This window comes from Contarinia nasturtii, unplaced genomic scaffold (assembly GCF_009176525.2).
Source record: "Contarinia nasturtii isolate CC-2019 unplaced genomic scaffold, AAFC_CNas_1.1 Cnas_scaffold_1240, whole genome shotgun sequence".
In the NCBI taxonomy this organism is placed as follows: domain Eukaryota; kingdom Metazoa; phylum Arthropoda; class Insecta; order Diptera; family Cecidomyiidae; genus Contarinia; species Contarinia nasturtii.
In genome coordinates, this window is record NW_022198581.1 from 2,050,500 (window position 1) to 2,073,971 (window position 23,472).

General features: G+C 33.1%; 2 protein-coding genes and 1 long non-coding RNA gene across 5 annotated transcripts; 2 read left to right on the forward strand and 1 right to left on the reverse strand.

Annotated features, from left to right (window-relative positions):
* Window positions 1–330: 330 nt before the first annotated feature.
* On the forward strand, window positions 331–9,402 carry LOC116344969 (clustered mitochondria protein homolog). Of its 3 annotated transcripts, none has more exons than XM_031773856.1 (9): window positions 331–451; window positions 1,477–1,749; window positions 3,538–3,997; window positions 4,081–4,937; window positions 5,013–7,000; window positions 7,138–7,263; window positions 7,700–7,915; window positions 8,025–8,236; window positions 8,327–9,402. In XM_031773856.1, the coding sequence occupies exons 2-9, from the start codon at window positions 1,677–1,679 to the stop codon at window positions 8,523–8,525; spliced, it is 4,131 nt and encodes a 1,376-aa protein (XP_031629716.1). In that variant the 5' UTR covers window positions 331–451; window positions 1,477–1,676; the 3' UTR covers window positions 8,526–9,402. The 3 variants fall into 3 exon arrangements, with proteins under 3 accessions (XP_031629716.1, XP_031629718.1, XP_031629717.1); XM_031773858.1 differs by lacking the exon at window positions 331–451 and adding an exon at window positions 859–971; XM_031773857.1 differs by lacking the exon at window positions 331–451 and adding an exon at window positions 1,026–1,188.
* Window positions 9,403–12,820: 3,418 nt separating this feature from the next.
* LOC116345304 (lipoyltransferase 1, mitochondrial) lies at window positions 12,821–16,084 on the forward strand. Its single transcript, XM_031774553.1, has 5 exons — window positions 12,821–14,349; window positions 15,160–15,267; window positions 15,328–15,431; window positions 15,513–15,762; window positions 15,830–16,084. The coding sequence occupies exons 1-5, from the start codon at window positions 13,681–13,683 to the stop codon at window positions 15,995–15,997; spliced, it is 1,299 nt and encodes a 432-aa protein (XP_031630413.1). The 5' UTR covers window positions 12,821–13,680; the 3' UTR covers window positions 15,998–16,084.
* Window positions 16,085–17,156: 1,072 nt separating this feature from the next.
* LOC116344970 lies at window positions 17,157–23,464 on the reverse strand. Its single transcript, XR_004201473.1, has 4 exons — window positions 23,361–23,464; window positions 21,837–22,034; window positions 21,554–21,708; window positions 17,157–21,425 (listed from the first exon to the last, which is right to left on the reverse strand). It is a non-coding gene; the product is annotated as an uncharacterized LOC116344970 (long non-coding RNA).
* Window positions 23,465–23,472: the final 8 nt, after the last annotated feature.

A 23,472-nucleotide genomic window follows, 5' to 3' on the forward strand; every position in this document is an offset into this window, starting at 1 on the left:
GTATTTTATGCCGGCAACTAATGTGACTTATACAGTCACTGCTCATGCAGAAATAAACGATTATTATATTTTGATCTGAAATTTATTGAAGTACCAAAATTGAGAAATTTTCTAAGAGAAATTTTGTGCGCATTTGATTTTTATGTATGGATTTTATAACTTTTTTTATTACAAAAAAAAAAAGAAGATTGGTTCTGGTTTTTTACAACATTTCCAAAAGATGGCGCTGTGAAGTATTTCATTTGAGTAAAATACAATAGAGATTACATATGGGTTGCTTAACAATCTTCTTCTTATTTCTCATTATTTTAATACTCAAAACATCGGCGATTGAGACAGTGATTCGTTCGGCTACGCACGCATCGTGGTCAAATTATCTGTTCTTCATTGATAAGCAGTGACAATAACCCATTTGATTGCATAAAATTCTTTTTGAATTGGATTAAACGGGGTAAGTGTGTATAATCGTGTATTTTCAAAAAATTTGTAATTTGTGTGCAGCACAAATATTGGGACTTTAATTCAGTGCAATTGAAAGTAGCGGTGTACTATGTGTTATAGCTGTCATTATCATATGTCTAAATTAGCTGTCACATGTACGTACATATACGGGCGCGCACACACAAACATGCAATCGACAGAACGTATTCTTATCCTGACGACCGAATCCAAATTCGAGACTCAATGAGCACGAGTTGGTAGGCTGGTCGGTAGATTGAAAGTATAAATGTGAGATTGTATGTGCGCTACTATAATTGGGAGCAATGTATTGAAGTTTGTAGAATACATTGACTAAACGGGTGAGATTGTGTGTGATCTATCTCGTGGTTGTCATGTAATAAAGGTTCATTTTTCATGGCAAAGAAATATACATGAATGTAGTATTTTTTCTTCTTCTTCTTTTTTCTTGTTGTTTCTTTTTTTCATTTGATAAAGAAGAGACAACACGGGAGACCATAGAATTAATTTCGGTGTGTGTGAGAGTAAAACCTCGTGTTTTAGGCATAATATGTGTGTATAATTTCGAATAGAAAAAAAATCCGTACGACAGAATAGGAAAAATAAGATTCAAATTTCAAGTGTGGATTTTTTTTTAAATAAATTTCCATTTTCTTAAATTTTCTAACAAAATCGATCCCGTCCATTCATCGTGAATGAAAATTTTGAATAATTTCATCATTTTAACTGGTACTTACAATCCCACTATCTGTCGGCTTAATTTGAAATGCGTTGAATAGTGTGAACATTGTTCGGTCTAGATAGATCTTTGTGACTTTTGGATTTTAGTTATATATTTTTTTTAATTTCTTTTTGTTCTCACTCAATCTCCTCTGTTAATCTCCATATCAAACAATTCAAAGCAAACACATTTGTATTTGTGGTCCATCTGATATAATTCGATAAATTGAACAGTGAATAAGAATTGTTCTCAATTAAATGTCATTTTATTTTTCTTCTTTATTCGTTTTCGTTTAGATTTTGATAAATTCACATAGTGCTGCTGCTGAGGCGAAAGTGTGTGCAGAGTATTACAGTCAAAGACAAGGATAACATAGAAATTCAGTTGATCGAAAATCGATCCAGGTCGTCACCTTTATCGAATCTATATAGCAAAAGTTCATTGGCAGTAAACTGCACATCATTATCACAATCATCACAGACATAAAAAATCAATCATGGGATCAGAAACACCATCAAATCCAACCGAAATTCATGCACCCAGCAATGGCAATGTGGATAAAATTCAAGGTATGTGCCTCGATTATAATGATAATGATATTGATAATAAATGGGAACGAGTGAGATTCAATTTACTTGCGATTGATTGTGTATGTATGTGAGAGTGTGTAAGAGTGTGTGTGTGTATGCATTTCAATCGATGTCAATCATTTAACTTGCGGCTACGGATCATCATCTCATCAACGATTCACTGACATCCGAAATGATTGCATCTATTTGTGTTGATTAAATGTGATGCGGCCTTTTTGCCATCGGTTTGAAATGACAAACGCTGAAAAAGGATGAACATAAAAACAAAGAATAAGAAAAAAATGTGTGTCCAGTGCTATTTCAAATGCAATGTTATTTCGAAATGCCAACTTTGACTGTCAGTCTGATGATAAGATCGATTCAACACCGAAGGCCAAAATGTATGTGACAGTGCTGGTACAGAACGAATTCACGTACACCAAAATGATGTGATTTCCGATTGTTTTTTGTTAGATTAAAAATGGAATTGTGTAATTATACGCATCTCGCGTGCTCATCCGTTGTTGATTTAGGTTCTCTACACATTTCAATTGTAGTGCGTGTCAGATATTTGTCAGTTAGGCATTTTGGTTATGGTTGCATTCATATAATCATATTATGTAACAGTCCAATCTGTATTGAGAATAGTTTTTCAATGTACTGTCGCTGCCGCGCTGCTGTGTGGCTCCGTTGCTTTTGCTGCTACTGCTGCTGTTGTTTTCTACTATATGTCTTTTTCGGTTTTTTTTCTTCTTCTTCTTCTACTTATCATCGTGCATTTAACAAACATTACATTCGAATTCTAAGTGTTTAACGCACCTCTACACACATTCTCGTCTATTCAGTTGACACATGAGGCGATAAGTGTTGTTGTTGAGAGAATTGACAGCAAAAGAGAACAAACGAAAAAGAATCACACACTCGATTTATTCCGAACGTATGTGAAAATATAAATTGCTTAAAAAAGCGTGAGGTAAAAAAAAATCGAAACGCACAAAGAAAATAAAAGACAGAGAAGAGAGAACGAAAAAGAAAAAGTCCTCATATGGTTAAAACAGCATCGCAATCATAGCGAGCACATAAAATTGTCACGGATAGTGTTCGGTATGCAATCGATCAAATGATCTACATGCGACATTGTGAACAGCTACCATTTTCCTCTGATAATGACCAAAAGTGCAGAGAAATGGATACATTGGAAATGACAAACACAAATAAACATGATCAACACTTTAACAAACAACATTCATTCACATTGACATGTTATATTGAATAGTGTAAGAGCATTTTCAATGCACGCACCAGCGACGACCATTCCATTCAATTTGTTTGTTTGTTTTTTCGTCTCTATTCATGGCAAATTGAACTGGCTCTCTGTGACAAACCAACCTTCAAATAACTCTTCGTCGAACACACCCAATAATTGTTTCGATGTGTTTATAATGTACTTACCATCAGTTCAACGTAATGTTTTTTTATAAATAGCAAACTGGCTTTGACTGCGTCAACGATCATTATGAAAATTGCCGGTTAATCAATACAGGCTCATCAGGTTGATTCTTTGAATTTAAACCGTAGAAAAAACCATTCAAAATGTATCGAAAGCAAAATGAATAATTTTTAAACTAAAAACATGAAAATGTGAAGTAATTATCGAATACGTGAGAAATGCACATTCACGTTGGATCCTTTATTGTTTCGTTACTTCTAATATCTTTGTTAAGATAAGATGTGTTGTATGATATGATCGTAGAATATAATTTGATCATCTATTTTTTCTTTGTAAAGCTACGCACAACCTAACAAATGGTGAACAAATTGATGCCACAAACGATGCTGATGTGGTTAATACGGAGGATGGTACCGCAGAAGATGGCGAATCGGGAATGTACGATGACACCAGTTTTAATATCAAAGTTGTATTGCCGGGCGTATCGGAACCGTTAGAAATTCCTGTTTCGGCCATGGAAATGGTGCAGGAAATTCATCAAATGCTTATGGATCGTGAAGATTCATGTCATCGTACATGTTTTTCATTGCAATTGGACGGTGTTACATTGGATAATTTTGCTGAATTGAAAAGCATCGAACACTTACAAGATGGTTCGATTTTAAAAGTGGTCGAAGAACCATATACAGTTCGCGAGGCTCGAATTCATTTGCGTCACGTTCGTGATTTGCTTAAAAGCTTAGATCCAACCGATGCATACAATGGCATGGAAAATGCATCACTGTCATTTATGAATATGTAAGTAATATCATGTCCTTCCTTATGTGAAACCTTATTCTGAAACAAACTCTTTCCATTTTTCCTCCTTGCATGCAATGCAGTATCACACAAGATGATGGCAATGAAACAAAAAAATTACGTGAAAAATTTGATTGTACACCTCCCGATTACATTTTGCCAGGTGCAAAAGAACGAAGTTTGACACCGTTAATGCCCGGAGCAAAAACTTCAAAAGGTCCACAAGCGCTTAAAGTGTTGACCACTTCATCATGGAATCCACCGCCTGGACCCCGTAAATTGCACGGCGATTTAATATATTTGTATGTGATTACAATGGAAGATAAACGTTTTCATATAACTGCATGTCCACGTGGTTTCTATATAAATAAAACAACGGAAGAAGTGTTTGATCCAAAACCAGATGTGCCTAATCATTTGTGCCATTCGTTGATCGATTTATTATCATACATTTCACCAATGTTTAAGCGAAATTTTGCAATAAATTTGAAGCGTCGTTCATTGCGTCATCCATTTGAACGTTTGGCCACATCATACCAAGTATATTCGTGGTGTGCACCAGTTTTGGAGCATACCATCGATGCCATTCGGGCCGAAGATACATTTTCCGCAAAATTAGGATATGAAGAGCATATTCCCGGTCAAACACGTGATTGGAACGAAGAACTGCAAACGACCAGGGAATTACCACGAAAAACATTGCAAGAGCGTTTATTGCGTGAACGTGCCATATTCAAGGTGCATAGCGATTTTGTTGGGGCAGCAACACGTGGCGCAATGGCTGTTATCGATGGCAATGTAATGGCCATAAATCCCGGCGAAGATGCAAAAATGCAAATGTTCATTTGGAATAATATTTTCTTTTCGTTGGGCTTTGATGTGCGAGAACATTACAAGCATCTTGGCGGTGATGCAGCCGCTTTCGTTGCACCTCGGAATGGTAAAATTGAAAAATCTTCTGAAAATATCAAAAAAAAAAATTAATAATAATAATTATTATTTTTAATCAATTTAGATTTGCACGGAGTTCGAGTTTATAATGCAGTTGATGTCGAAGGACTATACACATTGGGTACGGTTGTCGTTGATTATCGTGGTTATCGTATTACCGCTCAATCGATTATACCGGGTATTTTGGAGCGCGAACAAGAGCAATCAGTTGTCTATGGTTCAATTGATTTCGGTAAAACGGTTCTTAGCAATCCAAAATATTTACATATGTTAAACAAAGCAGCTACACATTTGAAAATTTTACCACATCATGTGCTGAACGAACAGGGTAAAGCGGTTGAATTGTGTTCATCCGTTGAATGCAAAGGCATCATTGGAAATGATAAACGTTACTATATTCTTGATTTGTTGCGAACTTTTCCGCCCGATGTAAATTTCTTGAAACATCCGGACGTTGAACTGAGTCCACGTCTTAAAGAAATGGGTTTCCCCATCGAACACAAGCACAAATTGAATTGTTTGCGACAAGAATTGTTGGATTCATTTGTTGAGGATCGTTACATTCGTTTCATTCGTAATGCAGCTTATAATTTACAAAAAATCTGTTCGGCTAAAAAACAAGGTGAAAATGAAATGAAAGACGATGCCACCGAAACGAAAACAGCGCCAGCCATCGAAGATAAACCAAATGAAGATGGTGAGGATAATGATACAAAAGAAAATGGTTCCTCTGAGAATAATAATAAATCAATAGTGAATGCCGAATTAGCCAAAAAGGTGATGTCATCGTTTACCGGTGATATAACAAGCAATGAAAAACAAGCGGCCGATTCAAAACGTATTGTACGTGAAGCATGCGCTAATATGGGTTCATTGAAAGAATCTGAATTTGACATTCGTTTCAATCCGGATGTTTTTTCACCAGTTCGTCTTACTGGCACACTTGACACCGAACCACCAACCGACAAAGAAGAGGCAGACAAATTGGCAACGCAAGCAACACCATTCAATACATTGAAACAACAACGAAAATTGGTGATTGAAGCTGCCGAATTTTTGGTAAACATTCAAATTCCAAGTTTCGTAAATGATTGCATGAATCATGCGTCCGCACCAATGGATGGCAGCACATTGGCCGAAGCAATGCATAGTCGTGGAATAAATATGCGGTATTTGGGTAAAGTTGCCGATCTTTTTGAAAAAATTCCTCAACTTGAATATTTGCATAGAATATCGGTTAATGAACTCATTCTGCGATCCACAAAGCACATCTTCCAAGTTTATATGCAAAACACCGATCTTATAAATATGGCATCGTCGATAAGTCATTTTCTTAACTGTTTCCTAACGTCAATGAATCATCCATTGAATCCAACACTTGGACAAGATGAATTATGCAAACAAAACAAACGTGGTAGTAAAAAACGCATCACAACATCAACAGCAACGACCAAAGTGACAAACGGAGGTGGACGTGTTGGTGTATTTGGAGGCGATCAAACCTTTGAATGGGTGTCGTTGACACAAAAAACATTGTGGCAACAAATAAAACGCGAATTAAAAACATATTTCGATTTTGATCTCGGCGTTGAGGCGTCCATTGATGCTATAGTTGAAACGTACAAACTACATAAATTGACGATTTTACGAGCATTTTGCTTAAAAGTAGGCATTCAAATTTTATTGCGTGAATACAATTTCGAATCGAAAAATAAGCCGACATTCAACGAAGATGACATTTTAAACATGTTCCCAATTGTTAAGCATATTAATCCACGTGCAACGGACGCATACAATTTCTATACAACGGGACAGTCAAAAATTCAACAGGGCAACTTCAAAGAGGGCTATGATTTAATCAGCGAATCATTGAATTTACTCAATAACGTTTATGGTGCGATGCATTCAGAGAATTCGCAATGTTTACGCATGTTGGCCCGTTTGTGTTATATAATGGGCGATTTAAAAGAAGCTGTCAACATCCAACAACGTGCTGTTCTAATGAGCGAACGCGTTAATGGTATTGATCATCCATACACAATCTCCGAATATGTAAGTAATTTTAGCTAATGAAATGTTACTGTATATATTCAGCTATCTTTTTCTTTTTTTCAATAATCACACGATGTTTTTTTTTCTTCTTCTTCTCGCATTTGATTCGTATATTTATTTGTGTCGCAAAATGTTAGGCACACATGGCACTCTATAGCTTTGCAAATGGACAAATAATACCGGCTTTACGACTTCTTTATCGCGCCCGTTACCTAGCTGTATTGATCCTCGGTGATGACCATCCTGATATGGCACAATTGGATGTAAGTGTATCATATATTTTTTTATCACCACTCAGCAATCAGAAACAACATTATAAATTCTTTACGTTTTGCGTAATTCATTATTTATACAAATGAAATCACGTTTTCTCTTTCTCTCTTCAACATACGATAAGAGAATATGAATATTATATATATATAACACGCACCTAATTAAAATCAGAAAAACAAAATGGCATTTCTTATCATATTGAGCGAGAGAGATGGGAAGTGAGGGAAATGGGAAAATATCAAAAGGTTGACCAAAACATCGTGAAGAGTCAATGTGCTTTACAAGTGAAGAGTCAATTTTTTCTACAATTTGTTTTCGTAGAAAAACATATTTCTTTTCTTTTCTGTAAATGAAATTCCGTTGTTTTGATCAAGCCAAACAATTTCAATAGAATAATAATAAATTTTGCTTTTTCCTCCTCCACAGAGTAATATTGCATTGTTCCTACATGCGACCGGCGAATTCCGACATTCCGTTCGTTTCCTTGAGCATGCACTTGCGCTAAACATAAAATATCATGGCGAGAAATCATTGAAAGTGGCCGTTAGCTATCATTTGGTTGCACGCACACAAAGTTGCATGGGTGATTTTCGTTCGGCATTGTGCAGTGAAAAAGAAACCTATGCCATTTACAAGCAATTGGTAAGCACTTTATTAAATTCTAGAGCCTTGACTTAAACAATTAACTTGACACTCCTATCCGTTTATGTTTTTATTTTCTTGATTATTTTTTCACAATGAAAAATTCAAGTTGGGTGAGAATCATGAAAAAACAAAGGAATCATCAGAATGTTTACGTCATTTGACTCAACAAGCGGTGGTGCTACAAAAGAAAATGAATGACATTTGTACAACTGGAAAGATAACCATTGATTTGCCACCAATTCACATACAGCCACCGTCAATGGATTCCGTTTTGGATATGTTGAACGCAATCAATGGTATCATTTTCGTACAAATAAGGTAAGAATCGAAAAATAAAAGCAAAAAAAAAAAACTCTTTCGAAACGTTCAATAATAATTTAAATTTTGAATTCAAAAAATTATTTGCAGTCAAAAGGATATTGCTAATATGAAAAATGAAATTGAAAAACGTCAAAGAGAGGAGGAAATAAATGCTAAAGCAAACCAAAGTAGTCAACAATCGTTAGAAGCAGAAGCAACACAAAATGGCTCCGACAACGGCGAGCCAACTCTTTCAAATGAAATAAATGGCGTAGATGCCAAACCAACCAAATTGGTTGCTTGTTAGATCCAATTTTTCTTTTTCTATTTCAAAGCAAACACACAAAAAACAGACATAAGAAACATAAGTCAAGTTAGTTTTTTTTTGACGTTTTCCGCCAAAACACAAACAGAAATGAGAGAAAAGAAGTAGTAGATGAGAACAAATTTTAGGTAAATATCCGGTCGTTTGCAAAATAAACAAAAAAAAAAAAAAAATTGTGCACATGACTACAATTACAGCATATCTGTATGGTGAAGATGTTAGAGAGAAGCAAATTATAAATGAATGAACACAATAGACGTTGATAAGTTTACGTTTCGATAATACGAATGCAAATCATAACATACACACATGAAATGGTAGCAAAATATTGTTGCGCATCAAAATTTAGACAAAATAGCAGCTGGTAGTTAAAGGCGATGGTTTATGGTTAAAGTTTATGCTATGGTTTCAAACAAGTAAATGATGTCTTAAGACGATTGATGCAACAAAACATCTGAAAATCATTGCCATAATTGTTTGTATCTTTTATAAATCGAATTTATTTTGTATCTTGAAATATATGATTTTCAGACGTTACGAGCACAAACGTCACAACAAGTCGGAACATCACGAAAAATCAATCAGTACATGAAATTTTTGTTATTCATTTTTCTTTAAAACGTTAAAACATTTTGTAGACGTTCATTTTTATGCAAGAAAAAAAAATGTATTCCAAAAAATAGAAAACATATGATTAATATGTTTAACCACACCAAAAACTCTGTTGCTCACAGTCAATTGTTATGAATTAAAGGATATTGAAATAAAAAACAACAAAAATCTCATTGTTTTGGCACTATTGAGATTCAAATTCTTGTAAAATGTCGGTCAATAGTAAAATATTTGCAAAAGAACAGAATCACGCTAACACTTTTCATTTATCATCTCAAAATGTGATTGTTAGTCACAATCTAAAATTACGATACCATTGACATAAAATATGAAAGCATCAAACTCTATTGTTACCTTATTCTTGCAATCAATATATGCAGACACCCACACATAATATACCATTAAAAAATAAGCTAAACGAATAGAATTAAACAAGGGACAGAGATGAAGAAGATAAACAAACATTTGATGAAAATATAGAACAAAGATAAACCAAATTGTCCGTTAGTCATTATCTATCGGACATTGAACATAATAAATATCTGTAGTTGATGAGCCTAAACACAGTAGTTCCATAACGAACAAATTTCGGAACGATAAATATTTTAAGCTGCCTTCACCTTGTAAAACAACAAGTAATATCAAACGTGTAAAACCTTTCAATCGTGAAATGTTGACTTTGATAAAATCCACCTATTTTTGCCGTGCAAAATTGTTGAAAATCATCGTTAATGGAGATGAATTACGTTCAGCTACCATACGAACTCACATTGGAAGGTTTAACTGAGATTTTATTTCAATTAACCATAATTTGTAAAATCCATTCATTGAATGTTAAGAAATGGTTTATATTTTAACTATTACACGGCGCTAAAATCGCATTTTCGCAAAAAACTACCTATTATTTCTTATCAAATTTTCATTTCTTTCTACCTCCTTTCTGAAACCTAACCGTACTCAAAACAAATTACTCGTTCATTGTACAAATTGTGGGGGGAGTGGCGGAGATGGATGAAATTCTTCTAATTTTTGTTCGTAAATAATTTTTGCTTTGTTTGAATCGGAGGAAATTCAGTTGAAACGATGAATTGATAATATTTGATATGCAACGAAATCATGTTCGATATCATTTTTGAATGGTGCTCAAAATTCTCTTTCTTACGCTTGCAAAGCAGAAATGGCTTTTTTTCGTTTTAGCACAAAGACAAAACATCGGATATACATACATACAAAATTTGTGAGTGAAAAAGAAAAAAAAATTGGGAAAATCAAGCTGTTTAGGTGCACAGAAAACTGAACAAAAAATATATTAGAAATCGATCGAAGATTTATAAAAAAAAAAAAAACAAATAAATTTGTTTTGGGCTAAGAATTGTAGTCTGACGATAGTAGAAATTTCCGTTGTAGTGTTAGATGTTAATGAAATAATAAAAAATGAATTATTATGAAATGAATAAAAATAAAATCGATGTTTTTAATTTGGTCTTGTTTTGTATAAAATTTAAGAAATTTATTGGAAAACAGTCGTCATTTTTTTCATTTACGTACGACATAAGCTGTAGCTGAAAAAAAAATCTCTTGACAAAATTGCAAAATGTGCACAAATTGTAATTTTCATATAACTGGCAGTCACGTAGTCAACAAACTGATCACTTAGTGACAAAGAATTAACAAGTTGAGAGATAAATTTGATTGACTGAATCATCAATAAGGCAGAATAGTGTGATCCTGGTCATACTTTGTAAACGCGCGCTTTATAGCTTGTATACAACAAATCGATGATGAAACCGGGTTCTTATCATCACTTCCATCGGATCATTTCACAAATAATAAATCTCTTGCATTCATTTTCCAAAGGATCCGTCACAAATCGCATAGTGAAATTCTACAATCAGCATTTATTTTTTGTATAGAAAAAAATCAAAACATTCAGCAAATTGACTTGAATTTAAAGACCAACACGTAAAAAATCTTCAAATAATCGCTGAAATATTGTTTTTTTTTATTCGTACTTTTTCAATTTTCCTAATTAAGAAATTCCATCATTGTAACGAAATTTAATTACCAAAAAAAGGAAGAATATATATGGAATGCACTTGAATCTATCTTTTTGTGTGTATGAACGTTTGCAAGCTAGTGTCAACTTTCGCTTGGTCTTGAATCGAGAACAACTCGATTTCAATTATCACAACAAGTCGCCTTATGAAAAGCCAACAGATCACCAGGTCATTTTGGATGTGATAATCAAAAGTAAATGAATGCTTGTCTTCTCTCAGTCTCGGTCAATTTGGTCTCGCATTGAATTGCGATTTAAAAAAAAAAAAAGAGAACACGATGTTTGTTGGAATTTTTCCAGTCGAGTGTGATATTGATTCGCAATGTGGCTGATCGTAACAAGCGCACACACCGTATCAAAACTCATTACTTCTGTTCCGTTGGCAGTTTTTCGTGTAGGATCAAAAGGGAAATTTGTCGAAAATATAACGTGTTCATTGCGTTGTTGTGTCTGTTGTTTCCATCTGCCTATATACTGGATGGCATAACAATAGACGAGAAAAATATTTACTCACATTAATAATGGACTTTGACAATTAAATACAAATATCACAATCAATGTGCTAAATATATTATACCCCCCTTTAAGAATATATGCTTAGCTACCACAGATTTGGATGCTTTATTATTTCTCTTTATCATTCTCTCTCTCTCTCTCTCTCTCTCTCTTCCTTTCTACATTTGTAATCGGATTAGAGTTTTGCCATCAGAGGAACCGAATGAAAAAAAAAATGTGTATGCCACAATACGTACACGTCGATTTTCCCAAAGATAATTTTCATCGTAAGCGAAAACGTATATCATTACGAACGGAAAGAATGTCCGCAAGGCACAAGCAACGAATCCCATCGAATACAAATCAAATGCGATGTCGCGCACACGCATATATGTAGTGTGGATGTAACGCATACGCGACTTATAATAAAATCATATGGTCGGTCGGTATACTTAAACAGTCGACGACAAAGTATCATCACAGTCACAAGCAATTTCACAAAGTGATTTTCAAGCAGACGACAAGTCCTATTTTTACATTTCAATCTTAATTATTGTGATTGAAATAAATAAAAGTGTGAACGAGAAAAAGTGTTTGACACTTTGAATTGAATCCAATAAATTATTTTATTGTCAGCGGTGTTTGCGAAGCTGCGACTACGATAGAGCAATGCAACAATTATCACGAGCTGAAATTAATTCAACGGCACTCGGCAGCATTTGTCCGTGATTTATTTCCTTGTTTTATTGAAAGGAAAATCGAATTCTATTTGAAAAGTAAAAGTTAAAAAGACACATTCACATTTTTTTTTTTTTTTTTTTATTTAAAAAAAACTTTTTTATCAAACCAAAACAAAACAAATTCGATCGCTTAATTAGATAAACAGTTGAGATTGATTTGCCGATTTTTTAAATTAACGTGAATTGAATTGAAGTAATGCCAAAAAAGTGTAGCAAAGATACCGAGGGTATTCGTTACCGCACGAATGGTTTACATCAAACGTGGAAGTGGTTGCATCAAACAATTGCATTGCACGAATACCTGATTTCGATGTCAACATCTGACAGAGACATTGTCTGTATGCATGCTGGTACACATTGAGAATTGTGAAGAGCACACGAAAACACTTAGAATCAACCTCAAATCGTATTCGAATTTAATTCCACGGTGTATATTAAAACTTTTTAATAACTCCAATAATTTGAGTGCAAAGAAAAGGAACATAAACATTTTTTTTTATTGAGTGCGATCGGTGTTTGCATACTTCTAGTCGTTGAAAAAACAGCAGTTTACTCATTTTTATTAAGACTTTTGACTGATTACCAAAGATTTGGACAATTCATTTGACCGAAATTAAAAAAAAAACAAGACTTTTAAGTAAAAAAAAATTTCTATGAAAAATTTCACGTATTGAAAGTTAAGACAATTGAATATGAGATATTAAATTGTGTTTGATTAAGCAATGCTATAACGTTTTACTGCCCTGCGCTGCATTAAAATATTCATCAACATCGAAATATTAAAAAAATAAGGTGAAATTGATACGTGGATGAAATAAAGTTTTTTATTGTTTTGGTATTGATCGCACCTTGCTTCATAGTTCACATTGCGTAACCATAACAAAGAAATATAAAAAAAATTCGACAGTCTCGTAAAGTCGCTTATTGAAATACATTTTCAATTAAATAACGCATCCGTACGCGGCGATCTGATCGTTTGAAGGAAAAAAAAACGAAAACACGCGCAATTCGACGGGATCAAAGTACATAATCAAGGAGCGAACAAACAAGAAACGAGAACGACGACGACTCCATACACAGCATTTGTTTAACGTTTCATCAATAAATACGCTGTACACGAGGTCGGTGCGTTTTTATCGCTTTTCTAAACAACGGAAAACGAACGAACAAAAAAAAACCATATCGAAAATCTACGAATAACTAAGATTGAAAGTAGACGCACATATATACAAAAATGGCATCGACATTGTTCGTGAACTGCGGTACAAAAGTCCGTTCGGTTATTGGCCACCTATCGCCATTGTCTCAACAAATGAATGCTTCTAGAATATTTCAAGCGAATTATCAACGCATCAAGAAAACGAATGTTGCACATAAATACTCGACCACCACAACATTATCATCGAATGACAATAATAATTCGACCGCGACTGTGAATGGTAAAGGGAATGAAACAAACCAAAAATCAAAATCAAAATCATCGGCCATCAAATCAATTCCGGATAGTGAAATCAAAAAATCCGTTTTCATTTCGCAATCGAATGATATTTTCACAAATTTAGCACTTGAAGATTGGTTCTATCGTAATTTTGATTTAACAAATCATCATGTTTTAATGCTTTGCTCGAACGATCCGTGTGTTGTTATTGGCCGACATCAGAATCCATTCAATGAGACAAATGTATCGAATATACAAAAGGCGGGCATTGCATTGGCACGCCGAAATAGTGGCGGCGGTACTGTATATCATGATGGGGGCAATTTGAACATGACTTTCTTTACGCCACGCGAACGATACAATCGCACATACAATTTGAATATTATAACGCGTGCATTGTTTCGGGAATGGGGCATCAAAGCTGATATATCAACACGCGACGATATTGTAATCAACGACAAAAAGGTAAACACAAAAATATCTACGCAATAGAATAAATGCTCATGTTTTGTTGGTTAGAACATTCTGATCAGTCAAGTACATCGTGAACAGCATATGTTTCGTTTCATGATACTACGATATTCGTAGAGTGAATGCTCGTTACGCATATATTCTATGTGTATACGTACATAAGCAACTTCCCCTAAATTTTGAAAATCCATCGGGTTTTCGTCATTTTTAAAACTTCTTTTCAATAGCTGGTTTTGTAACGAAACCTGGAAATATAAGTATACGGTTGCTTTGTATTATTACCCACTGCGACACATTCGCTATATATTCAATATGTTTGGTAAATGTATATCGGGTTATACATGGTAATATGATGAGCTATATGAAGCTGTATATTTCATCTAATACAGCACTATTTCATCATTGTCATGCCATGGAATTTTAGCGAAACAAAAAAAAAATCAAATCAAACCTCTTTGATTTGATTGTGATTTTATTTGTGCATTTCTCAAATGAACAAAAAAATAAATGAAGCAAAACACATGCTTAAAATAATTTGATTGACGTACTAACAATATAAAAATCATGCGATCAATCTACATCTCGTGCAATGCTGACTTTTCACACGCACACATATATTTACATTTTTTTTTCTTCGATACTTGCATTGTGTGAAGTCAATGTACGCACATTGTAATTAAAATATCTCCGAGCATAGTAAAAACATTTTTTAGTGGCATCTATCTTTCATTTCCTTGTGATGATTATTTGTATTTTTAATTGGTCTCTCGTCTGACATTAATTATTGTGTTTTTCTTGGTACAGATATCTGGAACGGCTGCAAAATTGGGACAACCAAATTCTTATCATCACTGTTCGTTGCTTGTCGACAGCAATAAAAATCACATCCGAGATGCTCTTGCTAAGGATGAGGCAAGTAAAAGTAACGCTTTATTCAGAAGATCATAATTTAATAATTAATATTTTCGACAGGCTGATATTGTGACAAAAGCAACACCATCCGTACGATCACCAGTTAAGAATTTAGTCGATGTTAATCGTCACGTGAATTTTCCGCAGCTTCTGTCTGCTATTGGGTAAGAAAAACGTTGTCTTTGTTTTTTTCTTCAATTTTTCGAGATTTTTTTTTAAATTTTTTTTTTGTTCTCAACGAATAGATATGAATTTCTTCGAACATCTGCAACGGAATTGCATGATGGTGGACGACATTTGATGATGAAACAACGTGGATTCCAATTGATCAATCCAACTGAAAAATGGTTTCCCGGCTTGATGGAAATTCGCGACAGTTTTATGAGCTGGGATTGGTGCTATGGAAAAACGCCAAAGTTCACCGTTCAAAAGGATCTACAATTGAAATCGGACGAAAAAGATCACAACGTTCAATTGAGTGTTTCCGTTAATGCGGTTAGTTAAATTGATCAATGCATTGTAAACAAATACTAATCATTTATATTTTTATTTGTGGCGACAGGGACTCATTGAAGACATTACGTTGAATGTACCGAACTATGATTCGATTCCGGTCGTTACGACGCTCAAGGGAACACCATATTCGGAAGAGCATCTAAACAACATTGTTATGGCATTGAAAGGTGTCAGCAGTGATAATGTTGAACACGCCATGAACCACTCCCTTTAAAATCAAGACATTTTACTTGCAATTATATTTTACACGTATCAATTCTAAACACTACACTAAATAAAACTCTCATTTTTATCACACTATGTATAATATATTATATACAATTATCAATTTTATATATTAGTTTTAGTAACATTTTATTGAATTTTTGTTTGTTTGATTTTTACAATATGATTTTTATACTTGGAAATTCAATGGTTAATAAAACTTTAAAAGTAAAATGGACAATTCAATCACTTTCATTTCAATCTAATATGATTTCTTTTTTTTAAATAAACATTTTTCTTATATTTAATCTAGTTTTGACAAGATGCATGTTTTTTTTTATTCTTTCTCTGGACCACCAATTTACATAAGCTATTTAATAAATTTGTAATCGAAACTGTTCAGGAAATATTTAAAATCGAAACTAATTGAACTCACTAGATAAATGAACGTTACTGTATTTTTTCCACAAGCAAAAAAATAATGATGAGAAAAAAAGGTATGTATATGACCAAAAAAGGTAACACTTGGAAAATATAAGAAAGTTTTTCTTATTGATTTGTACTTAACATTTTAGCTTAGATATTTATAAATAGATAAAGTGTTACAAAACCGAAAAATAGTTAACTCAGAATTATAAAATTGGTAAGTGGATGCTCTTGTAAAACAAATCAATTGATTTTAATGAATTTTCATGAGAATTATCAATACTGTAAAATAGTTTAAATGAATTCAAAAAAAAAAAAAAAACTCGAAATATACAAAGAAATTTACTCTTTATTCAATTGGCTGTCGAATTTTTTTGGTGTCTTTTTAAATTGTTTATAATTAGATTTGATATAATACCATGAATAAAACTCGAAATTGTTTATTTAAAAATGATGAAAAGTGATGACATCAAGAACTAATATCATCATATTTTACGAGACGTAGCTATCAATTTAAAAGGTTCGACATCTCCAGTCGGCTATTGATGGAGTTTATGTTTTGTTTGGCGCATTGCATGCACATTTTTGAGGAGATTTTTTTTTTATTTTTATCATAAGAATGGATGGACTTGATACTTTTTTTTATTGTCAATTCGATACGATACCTTTTTCATTTAAGTTTTTCGTTTGTCACCTGCTATATTAAAAAAAAAACAGTTTCAATTGGAATAAAACACCATTGGTTTGAGTTTAAATTACACCATTTCTTTTATTTATCAAACATACTTTCATATATATCAAATGCTCTTCTAGCAAAGTGTAAATTCGACGTTTAAAACAACTGGGATTGCTTGCTTTATTTGGCATTTCAATTAATGTGATGTAACTATTTTCTTTGAAATTATGGAATTAGTAATAAATAGAAAATAAAATAAGATTTAAGTCATGTAACAGATGTCTTCAGGAAATCAACAAAAAAAACCAACAATTGAAATGTCAGTAGTTTTCATCAGAGTAGATGAAAAAAAAAACAAATTAAAATGATGTGACTTAGAAAAAAAATATAAAAAAAATAGAAAAATTTCAGAAAAGTGTTTAGCGTAGAGACTGAATCGTTAAAATTTAAAAAAATGGAAAAAACAGAAAAAAACAAATTCAATGACTCTATGTTGAATTCGGCATGGATGAAAACTGAAAATTTTTATACTCTATTATTTAAAAGATGTGGTTTTTAACGGAGATCAGATGGCATCCATCATGATTATACCTTTTTCCCACCAATACATGTATAAATTATGTACAAACACAAACTATGATTCAGTCCGTTTTGGCGGTGAATAAACAATATTATTATTATTATTATTATTATATATGAGTCAATGTTGACATTTCAAAAGTGTGTCTGTTATTGTTACCAACAATGACAATTATTCATGACACACGGGTAGATTTTCTATCATATACAGCCAATACAGCATAAGGAATTCTCATATCAAGGTTCAATAAATATACCATATAAAGAGGCTTTAATGCAACGATGCATGCTTTGTTATGATGCAACTATTTAAAACTCAACTCAAACATATGCAATTCAATCGTCGATTACGGGAAAATCAATGAAACGATTGTTTCAGTAAATTAAAAAAAAAGCAATTTAGTTCGATGTAATAAAATAACTTTTGTGTGGTTAAATAACCGTAGCACGTTCGGCTGGAAATATGCAGAGTCGGATCTTATGACACAACTGCATGGTATCAGAACAGAGAAGTAAATCGGCAGGCAATATGTAGAGTCTGATTAATGACACAACCGACATGGAGAATCATGATTTAATGTAGAAAATCATTTGAATTGGCAGGCAATGAACAGCTCCGGAACTCACCATCAGATTTGGGTAAACACGAAGCAGAAAAGTAAGAAGAAAATTGTGACGCTGAATAGCCTCGTCCACTAGCATATATACATTTATTGAAGAGACCTATTTTGACAAATACCAACGAGTCAAAGGTATTCTTGGAGACGGTGATGAGACGAAACGCTAGAGAAATGTTCCAAGAGAAAAAACTTCAAACCAACAATAGTAAGACGTACTCGCTTATGTACTCAAACCATCGATATTCCATTCCAGCATTTATCGGTACGTCAATTAAATTTAAAATTCGGTTGATATGTGCGGGTTTTTCCGATTTGAATAAAAGATATTGTTCGATTTGAGAATGGGCTTCAATTACGGTTTGTTTGAAAATTGCTTCAGTCTCATTCTAGCGTTTGCAAAAAAAATTGACAGTAATAATACGATCCACGACTGTAACTTACGCCAATTTCCAAGATACCGCGAACGGTTTATTCTTTAAAAAGAATGTGTTTAAAATAGCGTACAGCACGTGAGAGAACAATAAACATTGTTCAAAACAATTTACACAAAACGGTGTCCGCAAAGAACAGTCAAGACTTCTATGCATTTTCCAGAATTAATTCTCTGGAATTGCTAGTTATCTTGGTTCTTTTTCTTTATATTGCTATAGTTATACGGATATACCGTATCCGAAGCATGAAACTTAACTCAGAAACCAAGAAAACCTTGTTTCCATGTTTTGTTTATTAAATATATTATGAATCAATTGGAAATGGAAAAAGAAGCTACGCAGTACTCAATACCTAAAGTACGGTTCGAATATGATCTCCGATTTAACAACTTTAAATATGATCGCAAAGAACGCTTTCTCAAGTATTGCACGAATATGAATTATTTAGATGAAGTCTAAATTGACCAAATGGCCACAAGTGACCAAAATAAATGAAGAAGGCAAGAACGCTTTTTCAAGTATTATTTAAATAAAGAATTTTCGAATAAGGTTTGAATATTAACAACGAATTTCGTATTGAACAACTATCCAACTAAGAACGCTTTCTCAAGTATTGCACGAATATGAATTATTTAGATTAAAAAATTCATCAAATATCAAGTGAGCATTAAAAAAAAGAGATACCGAAATGAATATTGATTGCATATTTTGTCCGATAACTGGGACTTAACTTGCGTCATTTTAAATTGACTAAATGGCGTGTTCGGATATCTGAAAATAATAGAAACCCACTTGAATATTTTCCAGGCTGGGACTTAAAGGAACTGACAGATTGACTATTGGATTTGGGACTGAATACCGGATTTTAAGCCATTTAAACCCAAATTTGGCATATTTATCAATAAAATGGGACTTAAGTTGTATCATTTTTAATATAAATTAGCTCAAAGAATTAGACTGGATCCATTTGGAATCAATGTTGGAAACGACTATAACTTAAGTCCATTAATTGAGAATTAAAATCGAGTTCCTTAGTCGATTGAAACCACCGCTTCATATTTTGCAGCAAAATTATCAGGCACAATGAAATCGTGTTTTCGGTAGTCTCCAGTAACATATGTACAGATGAATAAGTCCAGCGAATGCGATTGCTGAAATTATATTGGTTTAGTGGATCGTAACAAATGAGTGAAAATGAAACGTCTCAATGACATGCTCACTGAAATTAAATGAACGCTTTCTCAAGTATTGCACGAATATGAGTTGTTCAGCGCTTCACAAAACTCGATATGATAAAACAAAAAGTAGACTCTAAAGCAAAGACAACGATAAGGGCTTAATCGTTGCTTAGAACAAAATAAATGCCAGAAACAATTTAAGGAATATTTAAAATTAATATCTCAAGCGACAAATGAAAACCCACTTGAATCAAGAATTTGTCTTATTCGTACATTTAAAATTTCAAGAAGCTTTTTATGCGGGAAAAATTTGCTCCCGATTAGTATTCGTTTATAGAATTTGAACATAACGTTATGTAACAGCCAGCGAGTATCACGCAAAGCTTGTGTATTTTTTTTAAATTTAAACTATTGGCTAGTTTTTTTTTTACTTATTTTAAAGACTCGGAGAATTTAGACCATGCGGATATATTTATGTAATGGATGTTTTCAAATATATACAGAAGAGCTCAATTTAATATTGATTCGTTCATTTATTGGGTGTGCACAACAATATGGACAAAATTATTGAAGATGGACGATAAATTTGTAGCGATTACCATTCAACAATTTGTTGAAAGTACACTCGTGTTAATGTCAATTACTAAACATTCACAGAGTATTCACAATCCAAAATTAATGTATGAAATTCATTGCCTGCAAAATTCGGTTTCAGTATACCCTCTAATTGCTTGCTTTGTTTTGTTGATTTATACCAATTGGATGATACCGAATTGCCGTAAGAGTAGTAGTGGTGTTGCATAACCATCGAATCCATTTGAATATGGATTCTCTTGATTATTGAAAAGTTCAACTTCCTAATCGCTGAAAAAGCTGAATTCCTTCGGAAAAGCCTTGATTAGATACTTGGATGATACCGAATTGCCGTAAGAGTTATAGTGGTATGGTATAATAATCGAATCCATTTGAATATCGATTGCCTTGATTATTGAAAAGTTCAACTTCCTAATCGCTGAAAAAGCTGAATTCCTTCGGAAAAGCCTTGATTAGATACAATTAGATATAACTTATCATCCCACTTATTGTGAGAGTTGTTATTGTATGGTACAACAAACAAATTCAGTTGAACAGGAATTAATCGACAATTGCTTGCTTTGATTTCATCACATGATTGATTAAGCCAAAAAGACCGACATTTGAATACAAGAAATGTTATTGTGCGGAAATGACTCAGATGCATCAATTAGTTTGGGCAATTCCGTGCCGAAAATATATGAATGGATTGGGTCGTGGTTGAAACTCTTGATGATACACTTCAGACACACTTTCTCTCCAAAGATCTTGAAAAACGTCATGAAAAAAGAGATGTAAGAAATGTGTATTTAAACTCAAAAATTATCTTGGTTTTGTTGCACGCCGTCTATCTGCACATCGACGTCGTTTTGTACGGTTTATTGAACTCAAAAAGAGTTGCGTCATTATTCTTTTGGTCGATAAACGGATGTGAACATTGTGCATACAGTTGCATCTGAAAAGAGAAAATATAAAAAATCATGAGTTGAAAAAATAAAATAAAATGTGTGTTCGAAGAAACCAAATTCAATTTATGAAAAAAAAAAATCAATAAATTTTTTAATAAATGCCTGTTTAACGTACCAATTGCGTGCTTTTTTTTGTTTCAATGCTGATTAGTGAGTTGCATGTGTGCTGGTTTCCATATGTTTCCACAACAATGTTTTTTTTCTTATCTACTTTAACATTTGTTTGCTTTAAGCCATATCACATTTATTCTTCGCAGATGATGCCGCCATCTTTCAAAATACAAAAAAAAAAGATAAGACACAATCAATATTTGAAAATCAATCGGTATATATCACCTTACAGTACTTTAAACACAAAACATAAGACGAAACAAAAACTTATTACACAAGAAACTAACCGTTTATTCGACGTTATGATTGCACGCGGCTGGCTTCCATATTGGATCCAAACCGTTAACAGTGGTCGGCGACCACGTTTCTCGACGATGTGCAAGCGTGCATCTGCTTGAATTGTCTCTTATGTGCGCATCAAACTGATGACGATGGTAAAGAACAGTTATGTTTGCGTCCAAAACCAATTGCTTGGCAACCGCTATCTGTAAAACAAATGAAACACACTTTATTATAATTTCATATTATAAAAAAATACATTCGAATTATTCAAAATATAAAGATTAAAATAGGCAAAATTACATGTCACACCAAAACTCTAAAACTCAATTGTTCATTAAAAAAAGACACTCGATTGTACTTTGAAATGTAAGTGCTAAATGGATTTGTGAGCAAACCAGTTTTTCGCTAGTTTTGCCTTCGTGTGCATAAGAACCCAACCACACCAAATGATACTTATACTTATCTATCGAAACGGTTTTTGTGACTGTGCCTTTACATATGTATATTGGCGCTATTGAAAAAAAAGCAACAATTGTAAAATCGTTAACGAAGAACTAATATTTGGTACCAGCTTTTACCATGGTATACATTTACGACGAAATGCGTCGTACATACGTTATTATTCTATAAAAAACCATGTGACGATCCAATCTGGATGTATTTTGTATTGGCATAAAAAATAATGTGACCGTTGAGGTCGTTTGAAAAGAGACAATGAAAAAATAAAAAAACAGTATCGCTAACCTAATGAAGCAAAACTCATACACACAACTTCCGATTTTTCTCTTATTTCTCTTTTTGTCGCTGTTCTTAGTTCAATCGTTTTATATGAGATACAGTAAAACTATTCATACATATATGTATGGATAAAGCGAACAAACCACAACTATAAATTATATATCCAATTTTATTCATATATAGAGGCAAAAACGGTGTGTGCAACGAGAATAAAATATCAAATTGGCTCTATATTTGAGTCATTATTATTGAATAAAGTGTCGCAAGAGACCACAGTTCACTGATGATTCGACATGATGAAATAATATCTATTTAGTCGCAATTTATAAAAATACAGTGGAAAATGAGTTTGAATAGAATAAATTTACCACATAATTCATTAGAAATTATGATGAAAATTTCGTCATAAAATGCATTGTTTAAAATGAAATATAACGTGTTATGGTTTTTTAATGGTATGAATTTATAACCACATGATATCATCACAGGTAAAAAAAAAATGTGGTGTATTTTTAAACAGAGAGACAACGCAATCGAAACGAAAATTCAATAAGTGTTGGAAGTGAGATTAACTGTAAAGTATGAAAATGCAATATGTTTGAAATAATTTTTAATTTGAAATTTTTACCGATTTTGTTAGAAATTTTAATGGGAAAACAAGGGAAACAAAACATTTCGATTGAAAGAAACCCCAATGAATTGTAAAAATAAACTTCTTTCCCATCGAAACACGATTCTATTTTTAACTACATAAATAATTTTGCGAAAAAAACACAACACAAATTACTTACTCTGTTTCTGTGTGCACAAATGCATGTTTCTCTCCATTTGGATGGGAAACGATGCGTTCGTAGCAAAAGCAAACTCACTAATAACTCGAGATTTCAGAATCTCTTCAACATG

Bases quoted from the DNA above. Each gene is read 5' to 3' on its own strand.
- LOC116344969 (XM_031773856.1), top strand. From the start codon at position 1,677: ATGGGATCAGAAACACCATCAAATCCAACCGAAATTCATGCACCCAGC. The intron at 3,998-4,080 runs GTAAGTAATATC...CATGCAATGCAG, and splicing joins TCACTGTCATTTATGAATAT to TATCACACAAGATGATGGCA. The intron at 8,237-8,326 runs GTAAGAATCGAA...AATTATTTGCAG, and splicing joins ATCATTTTCGTACAAATAAG to TCAAAAGGATATTGCTAATA.
- LOC116345304 (XM_031774553.1), top strand. From the start codon at position 13,681: ATGGCATCGACATTGTTCGTGAACTGCGGTACAAAAGTCCGTTCGGTT. The intron at 14,350-15,159 runs GTAAACACAAAA...TTCTTGGTACAG, and splicing joins TTGTAATCAACGACAAAAAG to ATATCTGGAACGGCTGCAAA. The intron at 15,432-15,512 runs GTAAGAAAAACG...CTCAACGAATAG, and splicing joins CAGCTTCTGTCTGCTATTGG to ATATGAATTTCTTCGAACAT.